Source organism: Alosa sapidissima, chromosome 24 (assembly GCF_018492685.1).
Source record: "Alosa sapidissima isolate fAloSap1 chromosome 24, fAloSap1.pri, whole genome shotgun sequence".
In the NCBI taxonomy this organism is placed as follows: Eukaryota; Metazoa; Chordata; class Actinopteri; order Clupeiformes; family Clupeidae; genus Alosa; species Alosa sapidissima.
Genome location: NC_055980.1, coordinates 2,037,075 through 2,054,779, shown reverse-complemented (window position 1 = coordinate 2,054,779; position 17,705 = coordinate 2,037,075). Strand labels below are relative to the sequence as shown.

The 17,705-nt window shown below is 38.1% G+C and overlaps 1 protein-coding gene across 1 annotated transcript in view; it reads left to right on the top strand.

Annotated features, from left to right (window-relative positions):
• Positions 1 to 17,705, top strand: part of mtr (5-methyltetrahydrofolate-homocysteine methyltransferase) — a 51,608-nt gene that overhangs the window by 14,981 nt on the left and 18,922 nt on the right. Inside the window, exons 4-19 of the mRNA XM_042082582.1 lie at positions 1,373 to 1,442; positions 1,524 to 1,616; positions 5,793 to 5,899; positions 5,986 to 6,045; positions 6,175 to 6,269; positions 6,706 to 6,806; positions 8,377 to 8,438; positions 9,549 to 9,616; positions 10,257 to 10,336; positions 10,407 to 10,519; positions 10,600 to 10,740; positions 11,176 to 11,361; positions 11,525 to 11,704; positions 13,575 to 13,691; positions 14,843 to 14,983; positions 16,138 to 16,227. Coding sequence (XP_041938516.1) covers positions 1,373 to 1,442; positions 1,524 to 1,616; positions 5,793 to 5,899; positions 5,986 to 6,045; positions 6,175 to 6,269; positions 6,706 to 6,806; positions 8,377 to 8,438; positions 9,549 to 9,616; positions 10,257 to 10,336; positions 10,407 to 10,519; positions 10,600 to 10,740; positions 11,176 to 11,361; positions 11,525 to 11,704; positions 13,575 to 13,691; positions 14,843 to 14,983; positions 16,138 to 16,227 — 1,704 coding nt within the window. The remainder of the gene's footprint in view (positions 1 to 1,372; positions 1,443 to 1,523; positions 1,617 to 5,792; positions 5,900 to 5,985; positions 6,046 to 6,174; positions 6,270 to 6,705; positions 6,807 to 8,376; positions 8,439 to 9,548; positions 9,617 to 10,256; positions 10,337 to 10,406; positions 10,520 to 10,599; positions 10,741 to 11,175; positions 11,362 to 11,524; positions 11,705 to 13,574; positions 13,692 to 14,842; positions 14,984 to 16,137; positions 16,228 to 17,705) is intronic.

Genomic DNA, 17,705 nt, shown 5'->3' with positions numbered 1-17,705 from the left:
CGGGAGTAGCTATGGCAATACTAGTGACTAGTAGTTGAAGGACTTCGCTTAAACTTAATATACTGTTGCAAATTCACTTGAGCATAAACTATCCACTTTAACTAATTTCAGTAATGTTATTCAGCTAGTTGTCATTTCAAAGAAATTACACTTCTCCGTTTAAAATGTTACCTTAGCTAAGAGGCTAGCTAGCATGCTAACAACCGGACAGTAACTGGCAGCAGCATGGTCTGATATTAAGTTATTTTATTACAAATCCGAACGCTAAAAAATTACACTTTTAATAATCCCAAATAATCCCAAACACTTACGGATTATGGCGGCATTTTCCAAAAAAACCTCAACAAATCCAGAAAGACATAATGACCAATTTATTGGTAAAATTCCACAAGTCTCCATTGACATTAGTGCAGCGAGGGTTTACTCTGGTCTGCATAAAGGGGGATTTCCCCCCCCCCCCCCCCCTCGCAATAATCGAACGCGGAAAAACGTTTGCGCCTCTCACTCCGCTTTAACCCTCTCTGGTAGTATATATGTGTAGCTGTCTGTAGGTTGTTTTTGCTCCGGAACATTCCTTTAAGTGCCTTACACATGTATTAGGTATTTATTCAGCAATTTCTTATTCTTACTGAATAGGTGATTTATCCTTGGTAAATCCTTAATAAGCAGCTAGTTGGTCTTGATCTAAGGTTATTGTATATTGTATTATAAAGATCCTATTTATTATATAAGGTTATATGTAAGGGATAATGGACGACACGGTGGTCTGTTCACAGAAGTTAATGCACGGTCAAGGTTGTAAAACGGCCCCGACGCAAAGCTCGTACAGTAAGTGCATTAACTTCTGTGAACAGACCACCGTGGATTCCATTATCCCACTTATTCCACTGTTGCCACTTGCGTTGTGTTCATTTCCTGTTACAATTTAAATGTTTTAATCGCTAAAATTTGTCTTGTTTGTAGAACTACTTTCTTCCAACACATATCAACTAATTATTATAGCCTTCTAATACATATTCTTAATATGTTACTATTTTGTCAATAAGTATTCATACTGTATTGTCAATATCAGTACACATATTCAAACAGTGTGTTGGGACTCTATAAACTTTATTTTGATCCATACTACCAGTCGCCTTTCATCAAGACCACATTTGGTTATTAAGGATTTACCAAAAATAAATGACCTATTGATTAAAAATAAGAAAGTGTTCGATATAGACCTAATAAATGTGCAATGATGCTTAATACAGACCTTGTCGAGCACGTACACATACACATATTAGTTACGTATTAATTCATAACATGTGTCCCCTAAACTAAAGTGTTACCAAAAAAATGTTGTTGTGAAATCTGGACACATTTTCTTTAGGCATATCGCCTTAACAAAGCATCTGCAGAGGTGGCCAGGAGGGCAGCAGATGATGTCACTGCTGAAACAGGTCAGTCTGTTAAACTTCATGTGTACTGCCTAGCATGGTGATGCCTAGCATTTTGTCTTAGATTATTATGTTTCTTCTCAGGTACCAAAAGGTATGTGGCAGGAGCTATGGGCCCCACCAACAGAACTCTGTCTGTGTCTCCATCTGTGGAGAGGCCGGATTACAGGAATGTCTGTGAGAACTGCTATCTTCATGCTTTAATATGAATTTAGGTTAAATTTGCAATGAAAAATGTAAATTAATCTGGACAATAAGATTATATTCATTTTTATTAGATGTAAGTGTATGCAAGTGAATGTTTATTTCCATAGTGCACTGGTAAATACAGTAAATAGTACAGTGGTGAAAATTGAACTCCGGCCTCATTAGGGGTCTGGGATTTTGTTGATAATGATTGATTAGACAATATTTTGCATCCTTAAAGTAAGTGAACATTTATTTATATAGTGCATTTTCTAGCACAAAATGCCACAATTGAAACATTGTTTGTACAAGTCTCATATTATATTAGTATCTCACTCATGCCAAGAGGATACAAATTGTTCCTTGTTAATGATGATAGCACAGCACATTAAAGATAATACCAATAGCACAGATTCTTTACTATTCAGCTGACTAGTCACCATATGTGTGAGTTGTATGTAAACAGAACTTTTGATCCCCACATAAAGGTGCAGTCAGCGGTCGTACACGATTTCAAGCCCATAACATTTTTTGTCACATTCAGTGAACATCTCACAATCTACTAGCTGCCCATCCCATGAGTACACTGTAAAAAACGAAACATTTTCTCTGGGAATACTTAAAGTGTAAGTTCAGTGTAAATTGACCCATAGACCTGTTGGATAAGCTCACCACATGCAGCCCATCGGAAAAAGAATGAGACAATTTGGGACAACGTAGGCCAAGTTATGGACAGGCAGCTTAAAGCAGACCCATGGGGGTCTATAAGCATATAAGATATAATGTACTGTATGTTGTTTTGGACAAAAGCGTCTGCTAAGAAATGTAAATAACTAGATGTACCGCATAGCGGTACAAAATATGACCGCCGCTCAGTCCTGTACATCCGTTCCGCGAAAATAAATCACACTTCAATTTGTCTCCATATTTTACTCCATCCCCCACTCTTGAAACTTTTGTGTATGCTTGTTTGGCATGCCTGAGTGTGTGTGTGCGGCTGCACAGAAAGTACCCTACTGGTGCTGAAAAGGTGAATAGATTGTAGAATAGCCAAAGAAGATGTAGAATTGTTATAAAACCTTTAAAATCTCTAAACAATCACAAGTAGGGCAGTTCATCACAGTTCATCCATTGCAACTGGATTGATGAAAGGTCACTTACACCTGTAGGCTACATTGTATTTGGGAAAAGCAAAAGGTATCAGCATAATGTTATTTATTTATTTATTTATTTTTTATGTATTTTTAAACAAAAACATCTCTGTCAGTTCCATGCCGTTTTCAACAGCTATCAAAAACAAAGGTCATTTTTGGATGGATGGATTTTTTGTGAATGTTTCTTCTTCTACATAAGATTTTAGTCATCTTTAGTTCATGTAATACTTTATTGTCAATGCACAAATTAAGTAACAGTAGTCTGAAACGTTATTGTTAATGCACAAATTAAGTAACAGTAGCCTAGTCTGAAACGAAATGCTGTTTTACATCTAACCAGTGGTGCAAATAACTGACATGTCCAAATGGGCCTTGATGAAATGCGTCGCTAGACTGTTCATACACATTTTAACGGGCCAAAGTTGAAGAGCTTTTGTCCGTTATTGTTCTTGCAAATATAGGCTGATTCATGTTCCCTTGCATTGTGTAACTGAGGTCCATGGCTAGTCTGGCTTTCATCAGACCAAGCTCAATCTTTTAAGAAATCAAAAAATAAATAGCGGGCAGATCAGGCTGGGTTCACCCAGCCTAGTCCATAGGCACCCGATATTGTTTAATTTTCCGATTGAGATATACACGCTCTGGCTATTCTAAATGCAAAAATGCATCAGAGAGTTATGACAAAACGGTAACTAACAAACTAGATCCTAATAGAAAGCTGTTAGCTTCCCTAAGCTACAGGTAGGATTATAAGGTAGGCCTATTTACAACATAAATTGTCAATAGGCTATGCTGGCGACACAAATAAAATCTCCTTTGGAAACCAATGGCTTACGCCTTACAGTATCAAGCGGACTTAAACTGTCATATCGTGGCGAAAAGTTGTAATAACATTCACGCAGCTCCATGAGTCAAGGAAAGCGCGAATGAAGTAGCCACTTCTAAATGGGACCCACTACACAGTAGCTTAAGGTGTTTTGCTAAAGCAGCCATAATGAAATGAAGGTGTCATTGTTTGGATACTTCACACACACGTGCTTTTTAATTTCACAGACTACAACTACCAAGCTGGAATCAAAGCACATCGATTCCCCTCTCACACCCTGCACGCACTTAAAACAAAATAAACAGGCGTCTCAGTCTCACGCATGTATAGGCAAAACTGTATCAGACCGGTGAAACGTTGGTAAATCTTCCATTGCACAGAATGATTTTGTAGCACGTGCAATAAATGACAGTCGAAAGATACAAACAGTGCTGCTATACATTTGCTTGGTATAACCGCATTTATAGTTTTCTACAAATGCAATAAATCAAATGCCTCCATCACTCAACCAACGCTAACGGTAACATTACCTAGGTCCTTATTGATATTACAAGATTAACGTACCTGCAGTAAAAACCAAGCATGTCCGATAAACATCCTCAGATTTATTTCGGCTTCAAGAAGAAATGGGAATTACACTTCATGTGAACATCGTCCTATCCTTATTAGATGTTCGCTGCGGTAAATTACAGTCCTTGTATGAAGCGTCCATTGTTTTTTTCCAACCCACTTTTAACTTTTAACAAAATTACGTCTCACTGCAACGATGCGCCATCTAGTGGACAAACGACTACTTCTCGCCAATACTGAAAATGCAGCCATGATGATGATGATGATGAATATTTATTTTGGCTTTCTTTTAATCCTACTGATTTTCATTTTTTACCGGGGGGGGGGGGGCAAATCACAAATGAGTGATTATGAGCCAGGTTGATGTGGGCCCTTGAGACCAACATACCATAAAAGATTCACAGAGAACTGTGTCTGCCCTACCCTCCTTTCGGGGGGTCCAGTCCAGCGGGGGGGCTGCAGATGAAAACGAAAAATGACGGTTCCATGCTATCCATGTGGGGGTGCATGCCCACCAAGTTTTGTGTACCCCGGTCTTTCAGTGTCCCGGGAATCCTTGTTGGTGTACGTCACTAAATGTACACATAAATTATTTTATTGTAAGGCCCCCCATGAACGAAAGTACACAAAACTTGGCATGCATTCAGAGGGTGTCATAATGATCCTACACTTTTAATTTCGTGCAGTTTTGACCTTGTCAGCCAGAGATATTGAGATGAAAACACCTAATTTTTTGCTTTTTAATTTTTAACTAGGTGGCGCTATACATGAAATAAGTGGTAATGGGATGGGTTGACATGCCCCCTTAAGACCAACATACAAAAAAAAGGTGGACCTCCTAGGCCCTACGGTTCTCGAGATATTCACAGAAAACTGTCTCCGGCCACCTACAGGCCAGTTGGTGTATAGTAACATAAATTAATTTATTGTGTGGCCCCCCATGAACGGAATTCCACAAAACTTGGCGTGCATACAGAGGGTGTCATAATGATCCTACACTTCCAATTTCGTGCAGTTTTGACTATGTTAGGTCACAGATACCTTCAATTACACCACCTCATTTTTACTTTTTTGTGTTTAACTAGGTGGCGCTATACATGAAATGAGTGGTTATGGAATGGGTTGACATGGCCCCTTGAGATCAACATACAAAAAAAAAATGGTCCTCCTAAACCCTACGGTTTTCGAGATATTCACAGAAAACTGTGTCTGCCCTACCCTCCTTTCGGGGGGTCCAATTCAGCGGGGGGGCTACAGATCAAAACGAAAAACGATGGTTCCATGCTATCCATGTGGGGTTACATGTCCACCAAGTTTCGTGTACCCCGGTCTTTCAGTGTCCCGGGAATCATTGACGGAAATTTGGGCATGCGAAAAAGAAAAAAAAAAAAAAAAAGAAAAAGAAAAAAAAAAAAAAAAATCTGACTAAACCTATATGACCGCCGCTTCGCTGCGCGGCGGTCATAATAAAGAAAAAAAATGTGACGTAATTTGAAATCGCTGACTGTACCTCTGATAACTGGATAGGATGTGATCTTTTGCATATGTTGCTTTATAATTACATATCATGACTCATTTTGTATATTTTAATGGAGAAACCTTTTTGTATTTCCATAGCCTTTGATGAGCTTGTGGAAGCATACACTGAACAGGCCAGAGGGCTGTTGGATGGTGGAGTAGATATCTTGCTAGTTGAGACTATCTTTGATACAGCTAATGCAAAGGTAAAGAATGCCATATAGCAAGTGTATTGTGATTATGCTTATATAACACATTGCATTTTAACATATTACATTCTCTCACTTTTTAGGCAGCTCTGTTTGCAATTGACAAACTTTTTGAGGAGTGCTATGAGCGAAGACCATTATTTGTAAGCATATGGCTTGTGTTTTGAATTGATGTTGCATTTACATTTGAGCAAGTTTAGCATTTGACCAAATGCTGATGATGGGTACTTCATTTCATCTATTTGACGCTGTTATCACTGTTTCTGTTAAAGATCTCTGGGACTATTGTGGATAAGAGTGGCCGTACTTTATCAGGCCAGACAGGAGAGGCCTTTGTCATAAGTGTTTCTCATGCAAAACCTATGTGGTGAGTATAGGTAGCTAACAGAATTCCAAGGAAGAGGGTTTTACTCTCATGCCATAAATGAAATATTTAATATATGGCCAATGTCTAGTGTTAAAAGAAACTGACTATGTGCCAGGTGTGTTTGAACCTGCTGCTATTGTTAATGTAATTAGTGTCTACACTGACTTGATTGGGTGTTGCACTAGGGAATCCGCATGTTAGAATAAAGAAGGATTTATGCATGTGTTAAAATTTTTATTATTGGGCAAGCAGGATATTCAGTGTCAGAGTGAAGATGTAAGATGCAGAATATAACAAAAGATGTTATTACAACACCGTTAAAGCTCCACCGGAAATACATTAGCGTACAAGAAAAGCCTTTCGTGCACGTAGTCTTGGGTAGGGATAAATTTGCTTCAACATTTCTGTCTCAATATGTGCCCCATCTGTCTTTCAGTATTGGTTTAAACTGTGCACTTGGAGCTGCTGAAATGAGGCCTTTTATTGAAGCCATTGGGAAAAGCACTACATCTTTCGTCATTTGTTATCCAAATGCAGGTAATTGTATTCCATAGACTGACCGACTGTTCTTGCACTACCTTCGGGTATAGATTGCCTGCTGTTCTTTTTAGAAGTTACAAATAAATTGGTATTGTCATTTGTTTTGTGTTTATGTTTATGTTTATGTTTGGCACACTCTGTCCCTACCTTATACAAATTGTTTGCTTATTAATCAGTGATCCTTTTTATTGTTTTTATAGTGTTTTTTAAGACCTTTATTAGGTTGTAAAAACTTCCACAACTTGTCTTTACATGTGCACCATAAAATGGGTTGTGTTTGAATCCATTCAAGTAATTTTAAGTGTTTGATCTCAATCTACTTGGGGGTTTGATACCCTCTCAAGTTTTCCAAGTTTTATACTATTTTGACTAATTTTAAAGTGTATTCAAATATTATTTTTTCTCATCAATCTACACAAAATACTTTAGGACGCTTGCTTTGGTGCATCGTACTTTTATCAATGGTCCTTGAGATTGCTCTCAAACTTGTGTCCACATGTGCCTAATTCACCCTTCGCTAAGTCCCGCCCTCCTTAGTTACTGTTGCTATACCTGGCAAGCTTGCAGGGACTCTGCATGTCTATTACATAGGGGGAAAACCGGGACTTTTTTAATGAAATGTCATTTACAAAGACATCGTACCACACTGAGAGCTAATATTTTGTCACAAGCCTACCTACCTACGTACGCACAACCTACGTTTGTCCTTAAGCAGAAGTTGAATGTGCTTTTTGTTTCATTCGTCCCTCCTGGTCAGGACAAATGAAGCAGGCATGGGGGACAAAAGAAGCATACAGTTTAAGCAATGTACTTCCCACAACTTCAATATTTGACAATATATCATGAATGGTACTTCAAATAGGTGTTATTTTAGATAGATAGCTGATGGGATATACCTCTTGCTGAATGTCTGTTAACAACTTCTTGCCGTCATCGTGGAGCACATATACAAGGATACAAGGAAGTTTATTGTCCCATGCATATAGTTACTGGAAGTAAGAAATGCAGTGAAATTATCTCACATAATTTGTCACATATCTCACGGTTATGGAAATATCATGCAATATGCCATTTTTGTATAGTTAGAACGATATGTGTTCCCAATTATATCATGTTTCTATAGTGTTACTTGTTATTTCACTGTGTTTTTATGTGGATTAGAGCACCACACATCCAAATAAGTGCCCTTCATGACCCACAGGCCGTCAGTCTCCATAGGTTAACATGGAAAAACTTGAAAAGCTTGCCAGACCACAGTGCCTAGTTACGGGTTTCTAAGCCATGATTGGCCTGTGGCAGTTTTCGGGCGTGGCTTAGCGAAGGGTCAATTTAATTCATTGGACATAATTAGGAAAGGCATACATCAATAAGGTCTCACAGCTGATGGTGTATGTCAAGCCCTTGAGGTTGAATGGAGAATTTTCCACAGACCTGCAAACAGGATTGTGTCAAGACAGATCTTGGGAAGGATACAAGAAAATATCTGAATGTTAAAAGTGCCCAAGAGCATTATGAATTATAAACTTACAAACAAGTTGCCTGTTTACTTTGTGTCCACTGTGAACAGGTCTTCCCAATACATTTGGGGGGTATGATGAAACTCCAGAGTTAACGTCAGCACATTTAAAGGTAAAGGTGTTTAAAACATCCAGTTAGTTAAGGACACTATGTTCAGACCAATTTGTTCGTTCAATTTTTGGGGGGATTTGTAAAACTATATGTTTTTGGAATCCTTACAGACTGAAGAATCGAAAATGTTTGGTTGAAAATTTTTAAAAGTCATCACTGCAGTCATTTTGGGTCCTGAAAACGGTGTACTGTTACACTAAAAACACCATAGGCTAATTTGCTGATATTTTGCAGAGTTGAAATAAAAAAAAAAAAATGAGAAAGTTGTTGTACAGCATTTTTAGATAGTTCAAAGAGTCCTTAATACAAATCCACCATATAACATTTATATCAGGTCCCCAGTTTCACGGAATTTTCATTTCTGGATGTCTATAAAAAAAAAAGAAAAAAATTCAAGAAAGTCTATATTTTTGGCGCTCTGTGTGTGAGTCCTTCCTGACTCCTACCTTGACTGCCGCACCAGATGAACCAATGGACTAAAAACAAGGCAGAGTTAAACCCTGTGTACTGTTTTCATTGAATTAGGCCCCCAGCACCTCCAGAAGGCTCAACAGTGATGTCTGTTGTCCAAGACCCACCCCCTTCCACACTTATTCCACACATTTCTACTTCCACACATTTTCACCAACAAATACATTTTTTGGTCATTCCTATTCATTGCTGTGGCCATTTATGATCCTTTCAAGGAAGGAAAGTCCATGTCTACTTGTAGATGTGACCAATCATTTTAAACAGTAGGCCTATGTAGATTTTTGTTTTTTGAAAAATGTTCTGCTTATAGATTATTTTTTGGGTAACACTTTACTTGAATGTATCTACATAAGAGTGACATGACACTGTCATAACCCTAATACTAACCCTAACTTGTCATGACGAAAAACGAATGACACTTAATGACAGAAGCGTTATGTCAAACATTTATGACTTATTTTATAATGTGTCATGTCACTGTAGATACCTTCAAGTAAAGTGTAACCTATTTTTTGTCACTGAAATGGCAATATGTAAACATTGTTCTGTCTCCTCCAGCTTTTCCTGTCTTTCCACACTTGTGTTGTATTGTGTTAAGTTGTGTTGTATTCGTAAGCACTGCTTTATTGTTTGGTTTAGGAATTTGCCACTGGTGGGCTTGTGAACGTCATTGGAGGTTGTTGTGGAACGACACCTGCTCACATACGGTAACCATGCTCTCATAGATGTCTGTAGCTGGGTTTTGATCCCATAGAAATTACATTTTTTATTGGCATAGCAGTGGATGGAAACCCACACTGACTCACATTTTCTTCAGTGGAATTTTCATGAATGCATGAATTCAGGAATTAAATGTTGGTCATTCCATATCAAATCAACCATAGGTCCCAGGTCACCCTCAGAAATTTCTGAAGAAAAAAGTACTCCTGTAGGCAAGTGTTAGGTCTGTAACGTTATGGGATAGCCATCATGCCACTATGTCATAGCTCCACTAAAGGAAAAGGAATGTATGGGCCAGCAGAACAGCTATAGAAAGAGGGTCTAGGACTTTAGCTCATTAGCCCAGTCAGGTCCTGGTACCGGCCTTGAAGAGAGTCCATTAATAAATAGCCACAATTCTATCAACTACCAATGCAGTCAGATCTTTCAATGAATAATCCAGGTACAGTACATTTAATAAATTCCACATGCCATCACTTAAGTAGACCTATACTCTGGTGTTCCATTAGTAGTTCCAACAGTATGACACATTTTTTGACCCACCTTCCACAGGTTGCAAACTTCAGCGATATGTCTTTATAATGTTTTAAATGACTTCTCAGATTTTCTTTCTGTTTTATTTGAAAGGGCAATCGCTGAAGGAGTGCAACATTGTCAGCCCAGAGTTCCTGCCCCAAATGTTTTCAATGACTACTTATTACTATCAGGTAAGCATCCTTTCAATTACAGTAATTATTCTGATTTTAGACATTATATTTAGATGTTATTTTCTTGTAGGCCTTGAGCCTTTTCGTGTAGGTCCATATACAAACTTCGTCAACATTGGTGAGCGCTGCAATGTTGCTGGATCACGCAAATTTGCCAAACTCATCAAGGCCGACGACTATGAGGTGAGACAGTAGTTTTTGAAGGATTTATTGCTTTGTTGAATGCTGATTTAGTTAGCTGATGTGTGTTTTATGATACCCAGGAAGCATTGAGCATCGCTAAAGCTCAAGTGGAGATGGGCGCCCAGGTACTAGACATCAACATGGATGAGGGTATGCTGGATGGTCCTGTTGCCATGACACGTTTCTGTAACCTCATTGCTTCAGAGCCTGATGTTGCTAAGGTAGGACTTTGGAGAAGCAATTGGCTGATATTCCACAGAAGAGGTTGGAAACATTACACATATCAACATAGGGTTCAAAAGAAGATGGAAACTTTTAAAAGTCTTTTGGTAGTTGTTGTGACAGTCAAATTTCGGGATTCTTCAAGATTCAATAGAGTATTTCTTATTAGTTACAACATTCCAAATGTTAATATATGGTACACCTGTGCCTTATTAATAAAATGTAAATAGTTCAATGTCCGGCCCCCTCTGTGTTTTGCTAACACCTAAAGGAACATTCATGGATGACTTGCCAGTAGGTCTGTGTTAGCTAAGTAATAAAATATCCAGTGAGTTAATGTGGTTAGCATGCACTGTTAACTCCATTTAATAAATGTTTCCGCAACTTGGTCAGGTGAAAGTATTGATTGTCACATTTTGCTTGTGGTTCTAAAGGTACCGTTGTGCATCGACTCGTCTAACTTTGCGGTCATCGAGGCAGGCCTAAAGTGCTGTCAGGGGAAGTGCATTGTAAACAGCTTGAGCTTGAAGGAGGGGGAGGCTGATTTTCTAAAGAAGGCCAACCTTGTCCGTCGCTATGGAGCTGCACTTGTTGTCATGGCATTTGATGAAGAGGGGCAGGTCTGTAAATGCTATATTGTACGCTAGACTTGCATTTCTCCAAGGAGTTCTGTCTGTAATGGATTGAGCAAGATCAGGATTGATCTCAAAGTTTTGGGATTCCTCTGACGTTTATTGCGTTAAAATGATTATTTTCTTTGTACAATGTCTGTATTGACCATAGGCAACAGAGACTGAGAGGAAAGTGGAGATCTGCAGCCGGGCCTACCATCTCCTGGTCACTAAAGTAGGCTTCAATCCCAATGACATAATCTTTGACCCCAACATCCTCACCATTGGCACAGGCATAGAGGAGCACAGCATATATGCCATCAACTTCATCAAGGCCACCAGATGCATCAAGGTATAAAGCACGAAATGTAGTGTTGATGAGTAAGTCTCAAATCTAATGCATTTAAGGATTTCTCCATTTATGGACATCGAATGCTACTACTTCACTCCGCATGATGATATACCAAAACTTTCACTCTGCAATTATGAACAGAACGTTAAACCATCATGCATGGTTAAAGCATTTGTTTCCCTTTATAGCTTTGTCTAATGTTTAGTTTAAGAAAGTAAAGTTTGGCGCCATTCTGCCCCCCCCTGCCTGTCTTGACTGATCTAATTACCTTGCGGCTGTTAAAAACATGGGGCTTTCTTGTTGGTTTTGCACATATGAACCTGTAGCTTGCCAAGAATGCAAAATACATGTGAGTGACTTTCATTGAATTAAATTTTATACTGTAGACACCGCTCTCAGCAAATATGTCACACGCATCTGTCTGATAACATGCACCCTCTGTCTCTGACATTACAATTGGGTTCCCCTGAACTGGGAATCATTATTCAGCTGTTATGTGATGTCTGTACACTATAGCCTACCTTATTTAAAAAGGTTTTTTTGCCCATATCACATTGAGCGGGCTGGGAGTTGGTGCGGAAGAGAGTGCGCTGCTGGAACTTTTAAGAATTTAAGAATGTTAAATTAGGATACTCAATGGTGCTCTTATATTATACATTGCCTGTTGCTTCTCATTTGCAAACATGATTATTTTCTTGTAAGTTTGTTAATTACCATCCAAATAACAAAGCAGCCAAATAAATTCATATCAGTTGAAAAACCACGATCAGATCATGGGAAATGCCGTGGGCCACACATTTGACGGCTGATTGAAAGAAAACATGCATTTTAACAATACAACGCATTTTTTGTTCAATTACAGCACACATAGTTAACCTTAATATAGCAATTAGAAAGCAGCTTTTAAAAAGCAGCACCGACTTTAAGCCTATTTACGCTACTTGTTGTCATTTGTCTTATGTATCACAGTTATTTCGATCATTTATCACAGAAATTGTTAACAAATGCTGAAGAAACACATTGCATTGAACTCGCTTGTGCAGAAAGACAAATTTATTGTATGACTTAGCATGTGTCGTATTGAAATATCTGTTAAGTTGTATTCTTTGAAGACCGCAATATGTTTGCCAGTTTTGTTTTATTTGCCACTGATTGTTTTGCGTTGCATGCGCTGTACTATTGTTAAACCTGTCAGTACGGAAAGTGAAGAGTAATTTAGCACAATTTCAATTGTAGACAGCACTCTCTGTAGGATTATATCAGTAGGCTACATTTAGACTCGCCACTTGCATACAGAACACAGTGGCACAGCATTTTTTCCCCAAAGGTGCTGCGGGCTGGACTAAAGAAGTTTGCGAGTCGTGTCCTGTCCGCGGGCCTTATGTTGCCCATGTGTGCTGTAGTGTTATCTGGAAATTTCAAATGTTTAACAGCTGTCTTGAACTGTCTGTCCACTAGCCACTTTACCATTGTCTTCTGCCTCACTGTTTGCGTGCTTTATTAGCACATATGCACAACCCCTCCCTCCATGCCACAGCCGAACTGTGACCACACTTATATCTTTCTTAATATAGTTATTTATATATAGATATGTACTTTATTCTTGCACTGTTGCACTGTTTGACTTACTCATTTGCACCATTACCATGACACTCATTCACAAAGAGCACCTTACCTTACCCTATCTATCTCTATCTCTATCTCTATCTCTATCTCTCTCTCTCTCTCTCTCTCTCTCTCTCTCTCTCTCTAATAACATGAAACATAGCATAAGAACTTGCCCTGGCATATGGTGCAGACAAAGTTTATGTCAAAGCACAGCCTCTGGGAATAAGCTGAGCTGATCACTCTTCACCCTTTCATTCTGCAGGAGACCTTGTCTGGGGCCAGGGTAAGCGGAGGACTGTCCAACCTATCCTTCGCCTTCAGGGGAATGGAGGTGATCAGAGAGGCCATGCATGGAGCCTTCCTCTACCATGCCATCAAGGTGAAACATCCACTCCCTCATATTCCACAAATTATTAAATGCATTTTAGGCACTCTTCTAATATTTCTAGAAGATAACTTCTGAGTTTAATGGTTGCCTGGTAGGATTTATCTTTTCTTCCCAAGAATGCAATCAATCTATTCGATTCTAGAATAGATTATAAGATTATGTGATGCTAAAAGTCATTCATACTGTGTACATTGTACTGAATGTATGGAAGTCAAAAGCACTCATTTGAATTGTAAAGAAAGAACATATAAATGAAATAAAAGATGTTTACTGGGTACTTTCCATGTTCACATTCCTGCAATGCTGAGATGACTTAAATAGTTCATGGGTGCAATATGAATGTTCAGTATCAATATGAGCTTCAAATGACTAGAATGCTGTTGCAATGCATATTTTAGCATTGCCATTATTTGTTTTATTACATAAAATAAACAATGCACAGCATTTTTATTTGGAGAAATTAATTTTACTTAAACTTACATTAGACTGTTTGTTTGAGATGGAGACTGCTATTGCCTTTGTGTCTTGTTGACAGTTTCTTAGTTTTTAGTGTATCTTTTAAGTCTAAGACTGTGTCTCAATTGGCGTTCTTCCGTGAGTACACTTTTGTGCAGCACCCTATGTGCACTGTGTGCTTACTGGTGGAGTGCGTACATTTTAAGAGAATAGTGTTGTCTCATATCCAACACTAACTCCGTGCACTTCACGGAAATGATGATCGCAACATTTAAATTTAACTTTTGGTGTCCTCTATTCGACAGAGACGTGGTCATAATGTGTCAAAACATGAACAGTTTATGTTATAACTTGTTTGTACCTCTGTAAAGTGTGATTTCCACTGCTGTTGCTTCAGCTTTTTCAACCGTGATTACCACGAGTTTGAAAACGCTCCCTCCGCTTTCGCTATATAGCCAAGATGGCGTCCGTTGAGGGCGAAAAGTATCCAGCGTTCCGCACACTTAGCTTTTTGACCGTTATGAGTGCACCATCCAGGGACTCGCAGTGCCCTTCGTGTCGTTGGAATTTTCAGTGTGAACGCCCTCACACACTCAAATTAGGTATTGTAAGTGCAGAAGTACGCGATTTGAGACACAGTCTAAAGGTTTGTTTTGATTTGTATAATTTGTATCATTTGTATGTAGGATGGACTGGATATGGGCATAGTCAATGCAGGCAATTTGCCTGTTTATGATGACATTGACAAGGAATTATTGGAACTTTGTGAGAACCTCATCTGGAACCGTGACCCAGATGCCACAGAGAAACTACTCGTTTATGCTCAGGTAAGACACTTGAGCTTTGAACAAATTGTATTTTTTATAGGGCTGTCAATCGATTAAAAAAAATAATCTAATTAATTACATACTCTGTGATTAATTAATCTAAATTAATCGCATATATAATTTTTGCTGTGAACTTATTTTAAATATTTAAATTCAAATGAATCATTGAATAATCAGCATTAGTGACATTAAAGTTCAAAAACTCTTTTATTATTATTTTCACTGTTCAAATAATTGCCATAATAATCTATGATATGACCTAATATGCTGAGGAAATAAATTCAAAGGGCTTCAAATTCAAATAAATTCAAAATAAAGTGCTTCGGGAAGAAGTTTTTTTTTACATACAAGGCCACAGATATAACTAAGGGGACACAATGAAAATAAATTAATACTCCCCTCAATGTCAACACTTATTTCTTTGCGTTGATGTGCGACTATAGAGTTGATGAACTCCGGAGATATGCAAATTCCTTGCTGCAGACATTGCAGAGGACTTTATTTTCAACACTATTTTTTATCAACACCATCAGGCCACCATTTTTTAAAAGTAAATGTTCCAATCAATGATCCAAGCAGCACATTTTCTTCTCTCTCCTTCATTTTAAAGTCTAATTTTTACTGACTAGAATCGGGGTCAAAGGTCATACGGAATCGATTAATCTGCACTTATTTTTTTTAATCAGTTATTTTTTCTTAAATTAATTAATTGAAATTAATCAGTTATTTTGACAGCTTTATATTAACTACCTTATTTCTATGCTGCCTTTTTGCTGCTTCACCACTTGAGTTTGTAGGACGCTAGGACGCCGAGTTTGTAGGACGCCACTTTGTTTGGTGTAATGTCTCCAGAGAAAAGGCCTCTGTCGAAAGCAGTTGTTTGTGTATTCAGAGCATTCCAAATTGTTATATCAAGCCACGGTTTCTGATGACGATGAAACTCACTGTGAGAGTGATGTTACTAATCAACTGTTAAATGAAAACTGTCACCACTTCCATATCCTGAACATGTCCTAGTCTACCTTAATCTAATCTAGATATTTAAGTAGACTTGTGACCCTTTTCACCCCTGAGTTTGCATGTCTTTTTTTACATTTAGATTGCATTTACACTAAAACACATTATTGTGTCTATGTCTGTACATGTTTGTTCAGGCCGCAGCCAAAGGAGGGAAGAAGGTTGTGCAAACCGATGAGTGGAGGAAGGCAAATGTCGAAGAGAGACTTGAATATGCATTGATAAAGGTGAGTGGTGCTAACATATTTTCACATTGAAATGAAAGAGGCTCTTATGAAAGAGGCGTGATTTTTTTTTTTTTTTTTTTGTTTTTTTTTTTTTTTTTATAAATACAACCAAACTGATCCACCACCTTGTTAATTTAGGTTGATATGAAAATGTGAAACATGGACTTTCTCATTGACCTTCTGAATGCCATTTAAATCCAGAAAGAACACAAACCAGTCTTTGTTTTTGAAAATGTATGCATTGTGAACTGAATAGCAAATGGCCTACAGTAAAATGGTGTCTTCACATAGCCTAACAAAGATTTTTTTCTTTTGCTTTGAGGTTTGTTTATAAAGACGTGCTTGGCGTGTGTAGAGTCATCATTTAAAAACTCACTGTTGAGAAAGAAAGAAAGAAAGAGAGCTTCTTCTCATAATATCAATTTATCTATGCTAACCAAGCTGTAGACTGACACCTGCAGTTTCGAATACAGTAAGAGACTGACATAACAATACTAGCCTCCATTACAAACGAGTCAAGACACGGGGGAATATAAACTATGCTGCTCATCAAAAGCGCAGATGTCTGCAAATATATGGATGACTTCAGTCAAGTTGGAAAGAAATGGACAGATTCGAACAAAGTAGGCTATGGGATTATGACTTCACGTCAAGTTAAAACTGAAGATGCACAGTCGGTAAGCTCCAATATCCAAAGTGGTTGATTATAACAGAGTTTTCCCTATTAATAATGTAGCCTCATGGATAAGGTAATGTCGGGAAATATGCCAACTTGTGACACTGTAAAAAAACATAAAGCCGTATCGGTATATTAAGAACCAAATTTGATACTGTAATGTTAACTTGTAACATTCTGTGTAACGTACATGTATTTAGAACTAGGCCTACTGCCGACATCGAGCAATATTCTTATGTTTCACCTTATAGTGGCGCTCGACTTTAATACAGCCTTCGGGAGCGTGAAGCTGGAAAGGTGCTTAAGTCAGTGGCAGAATGCGCGCAAGAGTTCTATACATAAGAAAAGCCCAAATTTTGGGGTTGCTCCTCCCAAAACACGTAACTCCCTCCATCGCGTGTAAATGACAGATTTAGGTGAAGGGGAGAATTTGAACTTAGTTAAATGCATTTTTTTTTTGTACTTGCAATTTTGATACCACAGATGAATGAAGACCCAGTCAGACCAATGGTAGGGAAAAATCAGGAACAGAGTTTTATTTACAATGATGCCCATCAAAGGAGAGACAGCATGACTTCACCTAAAGATCCATCAGCTGCTTTAACTAAACAAGGAAGTAGTTAGGGTTTACAGCAACAACAGCAAAGGATAGATAATCATACAGTAACAATGACAATCAATGACACAAATGGTTATTGATGTAAAACAGAAAACAAGAAGTGTTATCAACCCTTACATTATCCATGTTTAGGAACAGTACAGATATCATATAGGGTCACAACATAGGAGCATACTGTTAGTG